This window comes from Phragmites australis, chromosome 10 (assembly GCF_958298935.1).
Source record: "Phragmites australis chromosome 10, lpPhrAust1.1, whole genome shotgun sequence".
Lineage (NCBI taxonomy): Eukaryota > Viridiplantae > Streptophyta > Magnoliopsida > Poales > Poaceae > Phragmites > Phragmites australis.
The window spans coordinates 3,290,490-3,307,779 of record NC_084930.1 but is presented as its reverse complement, the minus strand read 5'-3'; the positions used below and the strand labels follow the sequence as shown (position 1 = coordinate 3,307,779).

Here is a 17,290-nt window from a genome sequence, read left to right as displayed (position 1 = left end):
GACGATATTGTTGGATTTGCTTTACTCCTTGTTTTTTTGGCAATAGAGTTATGACACCGAAATTAAGGCTATATAGAGGCAGTTCACAATTATGAAACGCGTCAAACATTGGCATAAGATCATCCTTAATAACTTCCTAGAAGTTTTGGTAAAACTCTGCCAGAAAGCCATTAGAGCCTGGTGCTTTGTTATGTTCCATCTGAAAAATAGCCTCTCTAACCTCCTTTTCTAAAAAAAATGTTCTTCTAGCAAATCATTTTCAACCCTAGATAAATGTGGGCTATCATCTGAGAGCGACTCATCCATAGAGAAATCTGTAATGTATCTCCTTAGATTTTCCTTGCCTACAATAATACCATCATCGTGTTCAAGTTGAAAGATGTGAGTGTTTCTATGTTTACCGTTAGCCACCATTTGAAAATACTTTGTATTATTGTCTCCTTGAAGCAACTCTGTTGTTTTAGAGTGCTGGGGCTAATATATCTCCTCTTCTCTTAACAACGTGGCTAGCCTCTGTTTGGACAATGTTTTAATTCTACTTCTTGTACAACATATATTCAACTCGTTTATCTAAATCATCTAACTGTTGTAGCAAAGCTTGTTTTTCCTTTTTAGAAACCCCTATATAATTTTTAGCCCATCCTTTCAAAAATTGTCGCAGCCGTCTGATTTTGAAATGTCATCTTTGTAAAGGTGTGTCCCCTCTTGTTTCTTTTTTCCACACTTCCTCCACTAGCTCAAAAAAAACCTCATGTGTAAACAGACTTAGTTCAAATTTAAACAAAGGCTAGTTAGCACCATGAGTCACCTTCCCAGTATTAAGCAATAACGGAGTGTGATCTGAAATATCCCTAGTTAGAACTTGGATAGTAGTTAAACGAAAATGTTGCTCCCATTCCGTGGTAACCAGAACACAATCTAGCTTTTTCAAAAGTAGGAACCGGCCTTGAGTTAGCCCAAATAAAACTACCATCAGATCTATCATTATTCATCTGTGGCCACGCCTTGTGCCAATGACCTGTAGATCAGGGAAGACAAGAGTTGTCCCAGCTCGACCTGCCCCACCTACTTCTGGGAAAGTGCCAGCACCTCAGCCAGAGTAGGATGAGAAGAATGAGCTGCTGGGGTCAGCGACATGGCATCCACCTGACCACCTGTAGTCAGCTGTGTGTTCCTCCTCCAAGGAAGCATCCCCAACTCCCAACAACTCCGTTGTCAAAACTCCCTGCACCTTCTCCTCTACAACACCTATCACTTCTTCTTTAGCCAAGACATCATCACAAATCTTATGAACAGCCTTCTGGAAAGCCATATCAAGAAACTCCTCCACCATGTCATGTATTTTGTTGTCATTTTGTTTTATGTTTGGAGCGTCAGTAGATCATTCATTAGTAGTTGGACTCGAAGCATCCCTGGACCCCCATTGGTTCCACCATTTTTAGTTCTTTTAGCCTCTCTATCTTGCATTGGCATATCTCCATGATTTGCTGAAACATCATCCCCATGACCATCATGATCCATAACAAGGGCTTGTGGAGAACCCTCTATTGTATCTTGCTCAATAATAAGTTCTAATTCAAAATATCAAGTCCCATGATAACATCCATAGTATCTAGAATTAAGATTGGATTGAGTACTGCCACTTGAAATCTCCCAAAATTCTTGAATTTTGTAGTTGCCATATCTATCGTTTGTGTAGCTCCAAACATAGTACCCAAGGCCCATAGAATATGATGCTTTCTCAATTTCTTTGATAGATTGAGGACCCATATCCATACGTAGGTAGAGGGAAACCCTCGTGCTCCTCCTTATGTTATGCAAACTTAAACCTCACAATATGCTCTTTAATGTCTACACTTCCAAAGGCTATGGTCCGGAGTAGGTCATCTTGAGATGGGAACGGTACTATGAAAGATGAGGCATCAACAACATCCACCTCCCAATTCCATGTATTGTGAACTATTCTTTTCAATTGAGCAATCAACTGTGCCGCCGATAACACACCCCCTTCCATTATTACCAAACCAGTTTTGTGATCTCCTTCTTCATCCATACAACCCAGAGAATGATCAAGCGTCAGTGTAAGAGTATCCATTGAGAAAAACAAACTTGTGAATGCTTAGTTTGTTTGACATATTAAGAATATGTTTGAGCGCCCGCAAACCACAACACTAATCATGGCTGAAACACTAACTTCGCGTACTACTGTAATAACCATTTGAATTGCCAGCCTTGGAGCGCCTGCTGCCCCTTCCACGCATCTTGCTCACTCAGGCGTCGAACGTCTCCTCAAACGTCGCTTTCCTCCAAACACTTACACTGCCTTACACGATGCCAAAAATGGACTAAACTGCCTACTACTGTGTTGACGAGTGAAGTGCCGTGTGCCAAACACTAAGCATTTCGTGTATAATTTTGTACCAGAAGTTCCAACTAGGAAAAATCGGAAGTTCCGATAAGAACTATCCGACGAGCAGCACCTAGGGAACCCTAGTCATGGTACCGCGTCGCTGGACCTTCGTCGTTACCCACGTTTAGGAGTGACCCTGTTAGAGTGTAGATGGACGATGGCTTGTTTTTTGTCGTCGAGATCAAGAACGGATAACAATGTAGATTGAAAAGGAAATCAAGGCAAAATGAGATAAAAATGAAAAATAATGCAAATTGTATTTTTATCGATCGTTTGTTGGATATCCTCAATCGGCCGCACCCCTCATGCATATATATAGGGCAGTAGGACTTTACGGTGTTAATCTAGGACAACTTTTTCTATCCTATAAACCGAAGATTCTTTGTTCGGTCACATCCTTCGTGACATGCTAAATCGTATTACCCTCGGTCACCTATTGATATATATAGAAAATCCCTTCTATTTTCTTAGACCGAGTGCAACACTATTCGGTATCTCCAATATTTCCATGACCGAAAGACCTGTCCTATTAGTCTTAAGCAACCAATCACAGATGCTTAATCTCTATCTCTAATTTTTAATCCGAGTACAACTCCTACTACTTGGTCATACTAGTTACGTATCTTTTTTTATCCTGAGCCGAGTATATCTCCAAGCTGATCACGCTAAGCCTCCCATGCAGATCTTCACACGCGCAATCGCCGTCGGGTTTGATCTCATGCGGTACGACAGTTGGAATTGTAGCCAGCAGATATAAGTATATTTGTATGTATTTGGAGGGGATGCCGATCCATGAGCTCTTTGGTTGTCTCTGCCAATCACTGAGGGCAAGTCCCATGCAGCTGGTTTGCTTTTCTTTGCTTCTCAGATGCGATGCGCGTCTCAATCTGTTGACGTCTGAATGGATTAATCAACATCTCAGTCATCTCCTAAACAGCCGGACCAAGCAGTAATTAAGCTCTAACTTGACTAACCCAATCATCCATTAGGCCATCAAGTCCAAACTACAATGTGTCAAACCCGTTGTTCGGGGGATTACGGCGGGTGTGGAGGAATTTGGGAGCTTTTCACGCGCCCGGTGCCGGGTAGCGCGTGTTTTCTTCGGACTTTTGGTCGGACGCGCGACGGCCTACGGCACCCTTGGTGCCTCGCGTCGTCCTCCTGTGTACGCGCTTGCCGGCGACGACGCTGCAGGGCCATTCGATCTTACAGCTTGGTCTTGTGTAGCCTGTTTGCACACCATCTGATGCAGATCTTACGGAGAGAGCAGAATGAAGTTTGTTTTATGAGTTGCATCGTGTTAACAACAGCGGCACAGGCACAGCTCTGAATGCACAGAATCGTGCTTCTTCGTGATATTATATGTAGAGTCTTTATTTGTAAACAACTCTAATCCATGCGAGGAGGAGTTAAACCTCACTATCCAACTGATATTTATTTTTTTGACATGAAACGGCAGGAGCACTGCCATTCATTAAGATTTAAGAGGAAAGAAGTACATGTGGCAGCTACTATGGTAGCCGCTATTAGAGTTTTAAAAACGAAAGGCATAATAAAAACGTGACGCCACTGGAAACTTTACGAAAACCTACCGGAGAAACAATCGCGAGAGCTCTGCATGAAAAATCTCAGGCTGAACCGGCTGCATCGCTTTGCTCTTGTAGTTCTATATATCTTCCTTAAGTATCCTGTTTATCTTTACTATTTAAAAAAAATATAGTGATTTTTTACCAAGTAGTATGTCTTACTTCTAGTTCTACAAACTATCTCTAAACTTTGAAGAAATTAAACTCCTCATACCACTCAATCTTTATTACTCTGTTCGTATATATTCCGCTCCCGTGTTTCACCTATAGCTCGCGCGCCCACCTCCTCAGCGCGTTGCGCGACATACACGTCGGTTAACTACTGCAGCTTCTGACTAATACTCATACGTAGATGAACCTAATAACTAGTACATCTCAATTTTCTGCTTTCTATCCAACTATTGTTGGGCTGCATTTTCTGTCCTTGAGTGGCCGGTTATTGTCCACTCCATCGCTAGCCCGCTATTAGATTTGCCTAATGCCTACTTGCCTAACGATATGTGTCCATGAAAACACCTACGCTCCAATCGCGATAGACCACCTTGTTTCGATGTCATTGCCTCTCTACCACACATCCGTCTTAGCCGATATTACCATATTTATTGTCCCTATAAGTTTGTTTATGATCACAGTTTTGTAAATGTATAGGTAAACGTTAAATGTGTCTCGAGGAACACATGTGCGTGGGATCTCCCAGAACTTCGGACACGTTTGGACTAAGGGTGGATTTGGATGGACGTCGATTATTAGCTCATTCACGTCTTCACGCTTACGCCCGGCTTGTTTTAACGTCCACGCGCGGTGAAACGATCGTGACCAAATGCTCCGCTAATTTTTTGGTAAGCCAGCGGATTAGCATGGCTAGCTAGGCACTGTTAAAACGCACCCTGAATCTAGAAATCGAGAAGCAATACAAATATTATTATGTGACTAGCTACGGCAGCCAAAAGTTACCGAACCCAAACGAGCCCAAACAGTACATAGACACTCGAAAACTATTCTAATTGAGAACCGGTTGGTTGTCTCACCAGGACTTGCACTTAAAATTAAAATTGTTACCCCTCACGTGTGATATCAAACAAAATTGTGATGTTCTCGTTGTTTCCCTAGACTATCTTAACTATTTTTTTTATTTCATTTCTTTCTCGATTCTCTTCTTTGTTTGTATTTTTATTTATTTATTTATAATCCTGTTTTGAAGGGAATAATTTTAGAATTTTTTTTATAATAACTGGGAAGAGAAACCTTTAATATTTAAAGGGAATAAAAATTTCGTGAAGGATTCTCGTCGAAGAAAAACCGTTGAAGAGAGTCTTATAAACGTGATCTATTAAGTTGCGTGTACTTGTTGTGTTAGAAGTGTATGTACGCGTATAAATAGATACTGCAGCTAAACCATCCCCATTCCGCCACTCCTCCGCCCACGCCGGCGCCGAGACGCAGCCGCAGCCACCGCCACCGCCTGCCTCCCTGTCTCCGCTATCCGCGCACGCCGCCGCATGGCCGCCTCCTACTTCAACCACTCCTCCTCGTCCTACCCTCCGCCGCCGCCGGGCACCTCCCCGTACGGCGCGTACCGCCACGCCGCCTACCCGCCGCCGCCGCCGCCGCCGCCGCCGCAGCCCTCCGCCTACGGCGCCTACTACGACCGCGCGCAGCCGCGCGACGAGCTCCGCACCCTCTTCGTCGCCGGTCTCCCCGGCGACGCCAAGCCGCGCGAGGTGTACAACCTCTTCCGCGACTTCCCCGGATACGTCTCGTCGCACCTCCGATCCAGCAAATCCTCTCAGGTTCCCCCTCCCCCTCTCTCCTTACCTCCTACCACTCAGTTTTTTCTCCACACTGGGGCTTGCGCCCGTGGCATGGGGGTCTCCCTTTTGCTGTTCCTTCCTCGAAAAGCTGTATTTAACCCTAGACAAACTGTTTCTGCATTGCAGGCGTATGCGTTTGCTGTATTTGCAGATCAACCGTCTGCGTTAGCTGCCTTGAGTGCCACAAATGTAAGAGCTCAGTACAACATTCTTGAATAATATAGCTAGTTATACTCAGTCTTATGATTTTGATGCACCATTGCTCTGAAGTGTTTCTTTCCGTGTCAGAAGTTACAGCTGCAAACAATCTGTTATATCAAGTGACCAACAATACTAATGATTCTCCGTTTCTTGCCGCAGGGAATGATATTTGACCTTGAGAAGAACTGTACTCTCCATGTAGATCTTGCAAAATCCAATTCCAGATCAAAGCGTTTGAGATCAGGTAGCCAATTATCCTTCAGTTTTAAAGTTCAAACAATTGGCCTTCAGTTCCAGAATTCCTACCGTAATATGTGGTTCTTCATTGCTGTTGACATACTTTTCTTTTCACCAGATGATGCTTTACCTTATTCTTCTGAGGAAAAAACTAGAAAACCAAGGGGATTTTCAGATTCAGGTATGATTCAAGTAGATTTTAGAACTAGTGTCATGAAGAAAATCATCTGTCTTTTCACAGTTCACACACCTTTGATCTATCCACTATGACGCTCATGCTTATGGTAGCTCCATTATGATCACTTGAACTATCGATAGGCTGTTTCAAATCCACATTTCTTTTCGCTCCCAGCAGTCTGTAAAATGATTTGTCTCACTGTCAGGGGAAACAACTATCTTGAGTTATATTCCACTAATTTCTTTGCGTTCATGTCCTACTGTATGTGTTATCTGTGACTTGATATCCTCATTGAAGTGCCTCTTTTTCTCACGTTGCTGAACATTCTTACAAAAAACTCACGTTGCACATCTTTGGCACATTTTGCGCCCTATCAGGTGCTGGAAGAAATATTCACATGTCTGGAATGGGTAATTCTTCACACAGCTTGAATGGTTATCCTTCTGCACAAAGGTTACGGCACACTACTTGAGCACAGTTTTATCTGATCTGTTAGGAGAATCAGCTTGAGCTACCTTCTAACTGATACTAGAATGTACACGATCAATACTAGATCGAAGCTATATTTTTAGGAAATATCATGATTATAATTAATATTGCTTCCATCCTGCAGTTACACAAACCTTGAGTCTAGTACTACTCTCAGCAAGGTGAGTTATGTTCTTGCGCCTTGCCTCTTGGTATGTATATCTTTATGTAGTGCTTGCTTTGTTGTCTTTGAAGCTACAAGACCAATATTACATTTTTAGGGGGTCTATCCAATAATATGTATACCTTTGAAGTGAGCCATATTAACTATTGAAGTAGTTGAATGGAAAATTGAATAAAGGTCCCATGGCTCTACGAATAGGAACAGTAAAATTTAAAATCTTGGCAACAGAAATGCTTTGATAATTTCAGCTTTTAGACCATTTCCTCCTTTTTTGGATGAAAGACTTTATTGAAAGAGATGCAATGCTTCCTTATCTTGTGCATTTGCCTGCAGGACCCATCAACATTTGCCCCTCAGAATAACCCTCCGTGCCCTACACTCTTTGTTGCAAACCTTGGTCCAACTTGCTCAGAGCAAGAGCTAATAGATGTTTTCTTGAGGTATGTCAAATATATTGGTGCTTCATGACACAAGATAAAGTTTTTTATTTTGACAAGCTTATTTCCATGATTAGTTGTGGAGGATTTGTGAAGCTGAAGATGCAAAACAAGCCTGGAGCTCCAGTTGCATTTGTTGATTTCAAGGTATACCATAGAGAGTAGCACAATTTTCCTGTCTTCCTGATTTTTATTTATTTTATTTTCTGTGAATTACTGTTTCAGTGATGTAAACTATTTTAATCTATTTATTTTATTTTCTGTGAATCACTGTTTCAGTTATGTAAACTATTTTAATCTTATTCTTATTGTCCAGCCACTATGGTTGACTAATAATGGGTTTTTTGTTGGGTGGCTTATAATATATAGGGTAAAATATTCTATTATGGTTGGCCTTTCAGTTTCTTCCAAATTTAAAAGAATAGGTTAGAAGGGCCACAATAACCACACACTTGATTTCATCAGTGGGTATTGTGAAACAACAATGCCCAATAAATTGAGCCAAAGAGACATCTCAAACGATGTGAGTATCTAATTAGATTACCTCCTGAAGATTAAATGCTGTGGAGGTTCTCTTTGTTTAATGCGTTTTGGAGTCCAAGAAGTTGGAACTGAGGAAATATAGTTATGGGCTGTTGGTAAATGTTCTAGTTAAGTAGGGTTGTTGAGATTAAAACATATATAACCCACCCTATAGCTCTGAATTCTGATAATTTCAGTTTGGCATGTTAACAAACAAGATGAATTCAGTCAATTTAGGATGTGTGTGTAATTGCCCTTTGAATAATTTGGACGCTTCCAGGTTGTTTTTTAATGAGAGATCACTTGCTCTCCCTAATACTTGTGACATGCGATTCTATCTACTTTTTTCTACTTTAATTGTTCTTATAATATATATGGATCCCATTGAATATTGATCTGCTGCTGCCTACACAGTTGTCAATACAAAGCTATTCTGATGCGATGTCATGAAATAGTGGCTAGCAACTGTTAGACAGCTGAAACTAGAATTATGTTTTTGTGATGCAATGTTGCTTTTCCTGTAGTCACATTTCCTCCAACGTTACTATTAGTATCTGTGTGTTTGAAATTTTTTCCAAATTAAATCTTAAACCTAATTCCTCCTGCCTGCAGGATGTGAACAGTTCAACTGAAGCCCTAAATCGTCTCCAAGGAGTTATCCTATATTCATCACCTGGCGAGGGAATTCGTTTAGAGTATCCTAAAGTAGTGAATTGTGAATTTAACTTTGCTGCAATAATATTTGGTTGCAAATTCTTTTCGTATGGTTTATTTTGTTGCTTTAACTAGTATCATTTGATAAGAGCTGGTGACATTATACCTTTGTTATGCCTGAACTTTCAAGTGCATCACCAGCTCATTTAGGCAAATGCTCTAGAAAGTTCTAGTTTGATTTTAATTCATGTTTGTTTAGTGTCACCTCAATTAATAGAGCACGGCACTGCAAGTCGAATCTTACCTTTTAACGATGAAGCAAACCATTTTTATTTGTCTCAGTTTCACCAATCCACACAATCATTGTGCAAGCAGTTATTGTCTCGTTTAAATTAGTTAGTTGTAGCTCTAATCAATTGATGAATTCTAGAGCTTTTAAGAGTAACCAAATATTACCTCACTAACTCTCATTCATATTTCTTTTATGTATAATCTAGTTCCTTAACATGTTTTAGATATGCCAAATCACGGATGGGCCTCCGTAAGCATGATAAGCGCCCCTAAATACAGCTGGAGGATGAGGCAGCTGTTGTTTTTCATACAGTAGAAGAGTAGAAGTGGCAGCCAAGCATGATTAATGATTTATGACTGGTCGTTCTGATGCTATCTAGTCCGAAGACATTTATGCAGCGAATGTCTTGCTCATGATGCTAGGTTGTGCAGGTCTGTCAGATGCATGACAATATGACATGATGTAACAGGGTTTGGTTGAATCCCTTATTATCGTCTGCACGTATCACTTGTTTTTCCAGATCCTGTTTCTGTGTCTTCTACAAAAATTAAGTTAGATTGTTCTCTATTTAAAGCTGAATTCAGAAAGCTTGTGCTTAAGATAGTTGTAAGAAATCAATTGTGCAGCAGAGAATTTGCTGTACTTGTTGGTGGATATCAGAGTAAGATCCAATTAGGGTATCATTTAGAAAGGTTAATGAATGTACTGGTGATTGGTGAATGGTGTGTGTCTGGTGTTTGTAATTACTGTGCCTGATATGAAAAACAGATATTAGATGGTAGGTTTGGTCGCAGGTTCTCTGTATGTGATCTGTATTTTATCTTTTCATGCTAAATACCTTTGAGATACTGGAGTTTGTTATTGAAGGTACTAATAAGAGCAGAAAGATTGTAATATTATCTTAACTGCAGCCTTCACGCTTCAAGAATATACTTGAGGGAAATGTTCTTGGTGTTGTTTATTATCATTCAGGTTAGCATGTGCCTAAACTAGATTGTGCATGCTCTTCTCTCACCCATCCCTTGTAACAAGGGTCTTGTTGCGGTATGGGCCTATGTTGCATACAACTGTTGGTGTTTTCTTCTGGAGTGTTGCTGTTGGTGCTATTGCCGCTTCTCATTATAATTCAGGGAAGGCCAAGCTTGATGTAGTGTTCCCTGTGATTATGTGTGTTCTGGTTCATAAAGCTGATCTGTGGTAAAAACCGAATGGATTGTCCAAACCTAGCGTCTCCTGTTTATGTGTACCTTTCAGGAAACCAATCAGGTGCAGTGCTCATAGGACATCTTTGCCTTCCAGGTGCGTTTCTTTTGTTATACTAGTAGCTTTTTTTTTAAAAAAAAAAAAAAAGCAGGAGCACTGCCCAAGTGCCCATTCATTTAAGTAGGAAGCTTGCAAGGTTTATACTAGTAGTTGGGAAGATACATTCTGTATCATAGCCGGGGACACTAGTTGTTCAGCGTCCACTTTGCCACGTCTATATCAGATTGTTTGATCAATTCGTATTCAATGGAAAATTTTGGAGGCATATCATAAAGTTCAACAGAAAGACACTTATGGCCTGGCACTTGCCGTAACACTGGAGTGCCGTCTCTTATCCTCCACCTCAAAATACTCAAACATGCACTAGAAAATAAAAGGAAAGAGACTCAAACATTATCTTGGTATATTTTGGCTCTTTCGCAGGTTGTCCTACTTTCTGCGTAAAAGTACTGTATCTAATAGTGATGGTTCTGCTGAACTATACCCACTCTTTTCTTTTCCCCTATCTGAACTATGATTGTTCACACAATTCATTAGTAGGTAAATCTACCGGGCACCGGAAAGGTTCACATTGCTCTATCTTCTGCATGCCTGTCCTACCAAATAGCTGAGATGAGCCCTGTTTATGATTTGCTAAGCAAATATCGAGGTACAATTATTGGATATGACTGAACGTAGGCAACGAGCTCAGTCAAATTTGGGCTATTAACTGCAGTCATCAGTCGACCCTTCTATTATTGCAACAGAACCCGTAAGCTACCTGATCTTGTACCTCTAGTGAGTGGTTGAGTTTGACATTTTGTTTCGAAGAAACTATCGGGTTGTCAGGGTGATTGGTTTGTCCCACTTACCTGTATAGCCATCATCCCCTTCAAAAGGAAATCAAAATAATAATACCATTTATTTGAGTGGAGAAATAAGTACATATACATTTTGGTGCTTTCAGGAATCGTATAGCTAACGCGAGTGCTGTTCACAAGAGCTGTGTCAGATGTTGCTGCTTTGATCTCCGGTCTTGTGCTCCGGCACGATGTTGCTGCACCTTAGTGAAGGAGTACTAGTGCTGTAGTGCAGTCAGAGTTCATATCAGCCCTGTGAAATGCAGGAACAGCAATGTGCTAGTGGTGGCCACTGTTGGGTGAGAAAAATAGAAACTGGTATATGTGTACATCGAAATGGTGTCTGATTGAAACTAGTCTATGGGTACATCGAAATGGTGTATGATTGAAAGTAGTCTATAGGTACGTCGAAATGGTGTCTGCTTGCATTTGCCATGTTCGTTGCTCCTATTGTTAAAACTGACAATAACATTGTTTATTTTCCTGTCCAGATTTTCTGCAATAACTCAGTTAGCTGGCACTTCATTTTGGAATGCTAGGGCAAAATGCATTGCCAATTTGCCATCAACTTAACAATTCCGATCAATGCTTGTCGGAATCTATTTGTATCTAACACTTTGTTGTTTGTTAAGCATGGCTACTTGAGAATCCGTTAAGTGTAAGGCTCTCAGAGGTTTTGCCTTCTGCATCCCAGCTGGTTAAACTTTCTAGCTTCTTCTATCCATTCTCAGAAACCTAAACTGCGAAAAGGTATCAAATAAGAGCAGTAAACTGCAAACTACCAGGATTGAATTAAACTAAACCATTCCAAACCTTTCAGCAAGATTCTGATCCTGGGAGCAATCACAGCATCCATTAAGAGCAGATCTGAAAAGAAGGCGAGACTTTGCTTTCGATGCTCCTGCTTTTGATTATCAACCTAATAATTTATCGTCTGGTGGAGGAGTAGCATCAGATTAGCAGCTCTCCTTTTCCTCTTGCAAGGGAGCGGCATGGCGTTATGACACGCCAAACATTCTCGGGAATCCTCCTTAAAAATATGGCCGTCAATGTTAAGACCAAGACAGCATGCTTGTTTTCACCTTTCTTCAGATGTAATCAACTCCTACTTTTGATGCCTGTACTGGACTGCCTCGCGTCACAGAAAAGTGACCATTTGTATAGCATGCTGTCCGTCAATTTTAAATCCAGCCTACAATATCTGCAGGTATTCATAGATTGTAATATCATAATATTATCTAATTCCAAATATAAATAAATATGTTTTCAGAGAAATTAATGGTCAAAGCCCTGTTTTCGGTATCAAAATAACACTGTTTTTCATGACACAAAGATTCTGTAGAATAGTACAAACTAGCTCTGTATTTTGTCTGATACTCTGATGCAATGTCGTAGCATTCCGTACCAGTAAGACAAATCTTTCTGGTGTTAATTGTCGGGGCTTGCTATACTAATATAAGATTAGCTTACAATTGTTTCATTCTCGGTCACGCAAAAAACAAATACCAATGGCTCACGAATCCATTCTTAAAAAAATAAAGAACAAGGAGGCAAAATCATACATGGGCAGATCCAGCATATAGCTAGCGAGGGCACTGCTTAATTTTTTCTTTAGACTTTGTCATTTTTTGTAAAGTTGTAAAGAGCCGGACACTGTCATGCTCGGTCCGACCCTGAAATCGTATGCTTCAGGATGGCAGCACTGCACCGCATGGTGTCGTCAGTGCGTCGGCAGCTTGTGTTCTTTGAGGCGTCACTTGGAAGGCGATGCAGAGAATGGACGTCGATGGATGGACAAATTGGCTCATACGTGTCAGGCCCGTGACTTAAATTCCAAGCAGCGAGTACTGATAACATCTCCCCATCTAACCCATTTTGGGCTCGAGAAGTGCAGATTTTCGTCAAACGTATTTTCATTTCCTGGCACCAAACTTTGATAGCATATTGCATGACCTTTATTGCTGACTTATACTCATGACTTCTCCTGCTGACTTGCAACTGAATGAAGGCAGAAAACGATGGCTTCCTTGGCTCCACATTTCGTCCGTTCAAAGGAGCATTGACGGCCTAACAACGAGAGATTTCCTCCCACATGACAAAACTCGCGTCATACGACATTGATACGACCAGATTGACCTCCACAGTACTACTAAACCATTCATTAGTAGAAGCTAATTTATCAGCTAATTAAGCAGAAAACAGTTACAAATCTTCGTTCCAAAAGATATGCTCCTCGCAATAGTAGAAGAGTTTGTCATTTTCTATAGCATCACTAGTGAATTCAAGCAGTTTTTAAGATGAAAAAACTCTAAGGAAAAGAGATGAGTATTAGTAGTAATAGTATTACTGCTATTTTTGTCTCAACATTTTAAGACGCAAGAAATTTGCATTAACCATGGTAATCCTCCATGGCTCCATGCCGATTGCAAGTGTCGCACACGAAAACGAAGAGCACCACCCACCGCAAATCCCGGCGGGATTAAACTCCTTTCCCCCCATTCCAACTACCCTGACCGAACCCATCTTCTCCTTGCTCGGTTGCTCATCCTCCTCCACCTGAGCTGACACTCCATCCATTCCCCTACTCGTCCCCATCGCACGCGGCCACCACCACCTCCTCCATATCTATCTCCGCTCCCAACTCACACTCTCTCTAGCACAAGGAGGAGTAGATCGGTCCGGTTAAATTCGTCACAACCACCTGCACGTCGGCTCCACCTCGCCATTGTCTTTGTTCCAAGCTCGTATCTTGTGGTTGGGGAGGGGGGGGGGGGGGTAGGAGATGAAGGGGCTGAGCGGGCCGAAGCTGCTGCTGGTCCACCCGTCCTCGAACAAGCCGTCCGGCGGCGCGGGGTCCCCGGGGGCCGCGGTTCTTGGCCCGCGGCGCCGGGTGTGCGCCGCCGTGTTCTTGGCCTGCTTCGCGTGCGTGTCCCTGGCGACGACGCTGCTGTCGGCCGCGCGGGACCCGGGGGCGGGTGGGGCATCCGGGAGGTCGTCGGCGGCGTTCGCGGTGCCGGCGGGGGCTGGTGTCGGCGGCGCGGCAGCGGAGGCGGGGCTGCCGGGGTACGTGTTCGACGCCTTGGTGCAGTACGCATCGGCGGGCGGGAACTCGACGCCGAGCATGCCTGGCGCTGACGTGCGGGCCATCGCGGCGGTGCTGAAGCGGCGCGCGCCGTGCAACCTGCTGGTGTTCGGGCTCGGCGGGGAGACACCGCTGTGGCGCGCGCTCAACCACGGAGGGCGCACCGTGTTCCTCGACGAGAACCAGTACTACGTGTCCCACCTTGAGGGCCGGCACCCGGGTCTGGAGGCCTACGACGTCGCCTACACCACCACCGTCCGCGAGTTCCCCGACCTCCTCGACGCCGCCCGCGCCGCACACGCTGCTGAGTGCCGCCCTGTCCAGAACCTCCTCTTCTCCGACTGCCGCCTCGCTATCAACGACCTCCCCAACCAGCTCTACGACGTCTCCTGGGACGTCATCCTCGTCGACGGCCCGCGCGGGTACCCACTCGACTCTACCATCCAAGATCCAACTTTTATTATCGTCTTCTCCAATAGCACATGCAATTTTTATCAGCTTCATTTCTCGCTCGTGCTACAGCAGCCAGTTAAATCCCCCTCTGCACTGTCCGTTGCAGGTACACGGCGTCGTCACCGGGGAGGATGTCGGCGATATTCACGGCGGGAGTGCTGGCGCGGACGCGGTCGGCGGAGGGCGCGGCGACGGACGTGCTGGTGCACGACTACGAGCGGGAGGTGGAGCGGGCGTGCTCGAGGGAGTTCCTGTGCGAGGAGAACCGCGTCGCTGAGACCAGCACGCGGTCGCTCGCGCACTTCGTCGTGCGCGGCGGGAGCGCCGTTCTCCGGGACGCCTTCTGCGGCGGCGCGGCTGCGGCCGCCCACTAGATTTACCCTTACTTTCATCTTCTTCTACTTTTTTTTAACCTCCTTCACGAGTGATGGTTAATGATGATGATGTTGCTGTCGTATGCGTGAAAAGAAGACAAAGGGTGAATGGTGAAGGCTGTAAAAATTGGTGTGACAAAAAAAGCAGAGGAATGTGTCTCTGTCTTCGACGACTCCTTGGTGGTGGTTGATTCTGTTCTTCCTTTTTCGACGAATTTTTCACGTTTCCTCACCACAGCCAGGACCACCAAAATTCCCTCAAAAATCAAATTCTCAAGATGCCAGGATCTTTAAACGGGTCCAGAGCTAAGAAGTAGAAGTAGGGCTCTCCCTCTCCTCTTTTTCTTCCTCCTTCCCTACCTCTTCTTTTTTCTCTTCCTCCCCTCTTCTTTTTACTCTTTCGTATCAAAAAATTGTAGGGGGCCTTCCCTCTGGATCTGCAGCTGCTAGGAACTCAACTTTCTCCTCCTCGTATAAAGACTGGAAAAGTCATAGGGACAGTATGGCAAATGAGGATCAAATGAACTCCCCTGAAAAGTTTCTGTAAACTAGTTCTCAAGTGCGAAGGAGGCCAGAATACACCCAGAATGTGTGCATCACAGTATCAGATACACCCAGTAGCAGCGCCGGGAATCTGAATTCGCGACCGCAATGAAGGAAGCATGGAGTGAGTGCCGAATTGGCAGCATTAACATGCTGCCATTTTTGGTTCTCTAGCCTTGCAGCATGAGTACCCTTCACTGACGCGGGGCCTCGCTGTCCGCAGCATCCACTGCCCACTGCTTCCCGACCGGACAGCATCATCGTCCCCATTGGAGCGAAGACGCGCGTAGTCCGGTCATGGCCGGCCGTGCCGGCAGCGGAATGGGCGGCGGGAGTGGAGCCTCTCGTCCGGTCCGGCGACTGTTCGCTCGTCTCGTTCCTCTCCTGGTCACGCTTGACGCGACACACGGTGCAGGCTCGGCAGGGTGGTGGAAGAATCGACAAGTTTCGTGTTCGATTGGCACACAACGTGCCTGCGAGGCCATCCATCGCCTTCGCTCCACCACATCGCGAGTGCGCCTCCTATCACACATTGAAGGGGAAAAAACAATTTTGTATGACCGTAGAAATATAGATTATCTCGCTCATTTATTTTTCTCATCTGATTTCTCTAGTTATCTTACGATTTTTTACATATCTCTCTAGTACAAATATTTAATATAAATAATAGTTCTGACAGCTCATATAACAGAATTTTCTTTTCTGTAGAGCACGGGCTCACGCTTTCGTAGTGGAGTGAACAGTAAAAGTTGGGAGCACCGTAAGTTCGAACACACGCGATCGGTGCACCGTTGGGCGGAAAGGGCCAAGTGAGTGTTGCAAAGTCCATCGTCACGAGTTCTTGGACCAGCCACTGTTGGAATGGATGCACGGCGAACTGGATTCTGAAGATCGAATTACTAAATGCTGCCGTGCTGTGACGCGTGTGACGTTAAGCACCGGACGCTGCTTGTCGAGCTGTTGCTGTTCCACGTACCGACGCGGACTCGGATGTTCCATCCCCTGCCATGCATGCAGTGTGCTAGACAGGAGGCATATCTGAGACGTCGAAAACTCGAAATGGCATGGACTGTACGTGCAAGTGTCGTCGCTGCAATGTGTAAGCCAATGCAAGTAGCTTGTGGAAGCTGATGCATTCGTAAGAGACAACTTCACATAGAGTGTAGCCACTTGGTTTATTTTGTTCACTCGTTTATCTTATCTGATATTTATCCTTTGATTGATTCTCTTATTTATTTTATAATTTTTAACACAAATTTTAAGTTAAATAAACGATTTTGATAGGTTACACGTGCGTAAAGCTAGTTTAATTTTCCCTTCCCTATTAACAACGACGGATTGGTTTGGCATCTATAGTTGTCTCGTAAACAGAGCTCGTATTCATGGCGTCTGTGACATGTAACTAACATTTCTATTGACTAAAAGTTGACTTTAGAGTTGAACTGTACGTGCGCTAGATTTGTTTTACAAGACATCAAGATACGTCTATTTTATTTTATTTTTGACGAAAACCTGGCAGGAGGTCCTCCATGTTCATCCATGTGCCTACAAAATTCAGAACAGCCTTCGCAAAATCACATTGTATCAGCAGGTACTTCGTTGTTTCCTGGGTCAGTTCGCCGAGACAGCAAACCGGTTCATGCTCCCATCCTCTCCTGGTGGACAGGTTGTCAGCCGTTAAAAATTTTCTGATCCGTCTATTAAAAAATAAAGAAAAAAGACATCAGGATCGATGAATAGTACTGCTATTTTCCGT

General features: G+C 43.7%; 2 protein-coding genes across 5 annotated transcripts; both read left to right on the top strand.

Annotated features, from left to right (window-relative positions):
• The first annotated feature begins 5,352 nt into the window (after positions 1 to 5,352).
• On the top strand, positions 5,353 to 9,923 carry LOC133931429 (uncharacterized). Of its 4 annotated transcripts, none has more exons than XR_009911903.1 (10): positions 5,353 to 5,786; positions 5,934 to 5,996; positions 6,168 to 6,252; positions 6,364 to 6,426; positions 6,801 to 6,876; positions 7,037 to 7,103; positions 7,409 to 7,515; positions 7,598 to 7,659; positions 8,647 to 8,729; positions 9,204 to 9,263. XR_009911903.1 is itself a non-coding variant. In XM_062378302.1 (10 exons), exons 1-10 carry the CDS (start codon positions 5,496 to 5,498, stop codon positions 9,250 to 9,252), a joined length of 954 nt encoding a protein of 317 aa, XP_062234286.1. In that variant the 5' UTR covers positions 5,356 to 5,495; the 3' UTR covers positions 9,253 to 9,923. The 4 variants fall into 4 exon arrangements, 2 of the variants coding, with proteins under 2 accessions (XP_062234286.1, XP_062234287.1); XR_009911904.1 differs by having other exon boundaries at positions 5,355 to 5,786; positions 7,037 to 7,073; XM_062378302.1 differs by having other exon boundaries at positions 5,356 to 5,786; positions 7,590 to 7,659; positions 9,204 to 9,923.
• Positions 9,924 to 13,507: 3,584 nt separating this feature from the next.
• Positions 13,508 to 15,164, top strand: LOC133931428 (protein IRX15-LIKE-like). The gene is made up of 2 exons (XM_062378301.1): positions 13,508 to 14,586; positions 14,724 to 15,164. The coding sequence occupies exons 1-2, from the start codon at positions 13,865 to 13,867 to the stop codon at positions 14,989 to 14,991; spliced, it is 990 nt and encodes a 329-aa protein (XP_062234285.1). The 5' UTR covers positions 13,508 to 13,864; the 3' UTR covers positions 14,992 to 15,164.
• The last annotated feature ends 2,126 nt before the right edge of the window (positions 15,165 to 17,290 follow it).

Coding starts and splice junctions, on each gene's coding strand:
- LOC133931429 (XM_062378302.1), top strand. CDS start 5,496: ATGGCCGCCTCCTACTTCAACCACTCCTCCTCGTCCTACCCTCCGCCG. Junction 6,253..6,363: donor ATCAAAGCGTTTGAGATCAG/GTAGCCAATTAT, acceptor TCTTTTCACCAG/ATGATGCTTTACCTTATTCT. Junction 7,660..8,646: donor TTGCATTTGTTGATTTCAAG/GTATACCATAGA, acceptor TCCTGCCTGCAG/GATGTGAACAGTTCAACTGA.
- LOC133931428 (XM_062378301.1), top strand. CDS start 13,865: ATGAAGGGGCTGAGCGGGCCGAAGCTGCTGCTGGTCCACCCGTCCTCG. Junction 14,587..14,723: donor CTCGTCGACGGCCCGCGCGG/GTACCCACTCGA, acceptor TGTCCGTTGCAG/GTACACGGCGTCGTCACCGG.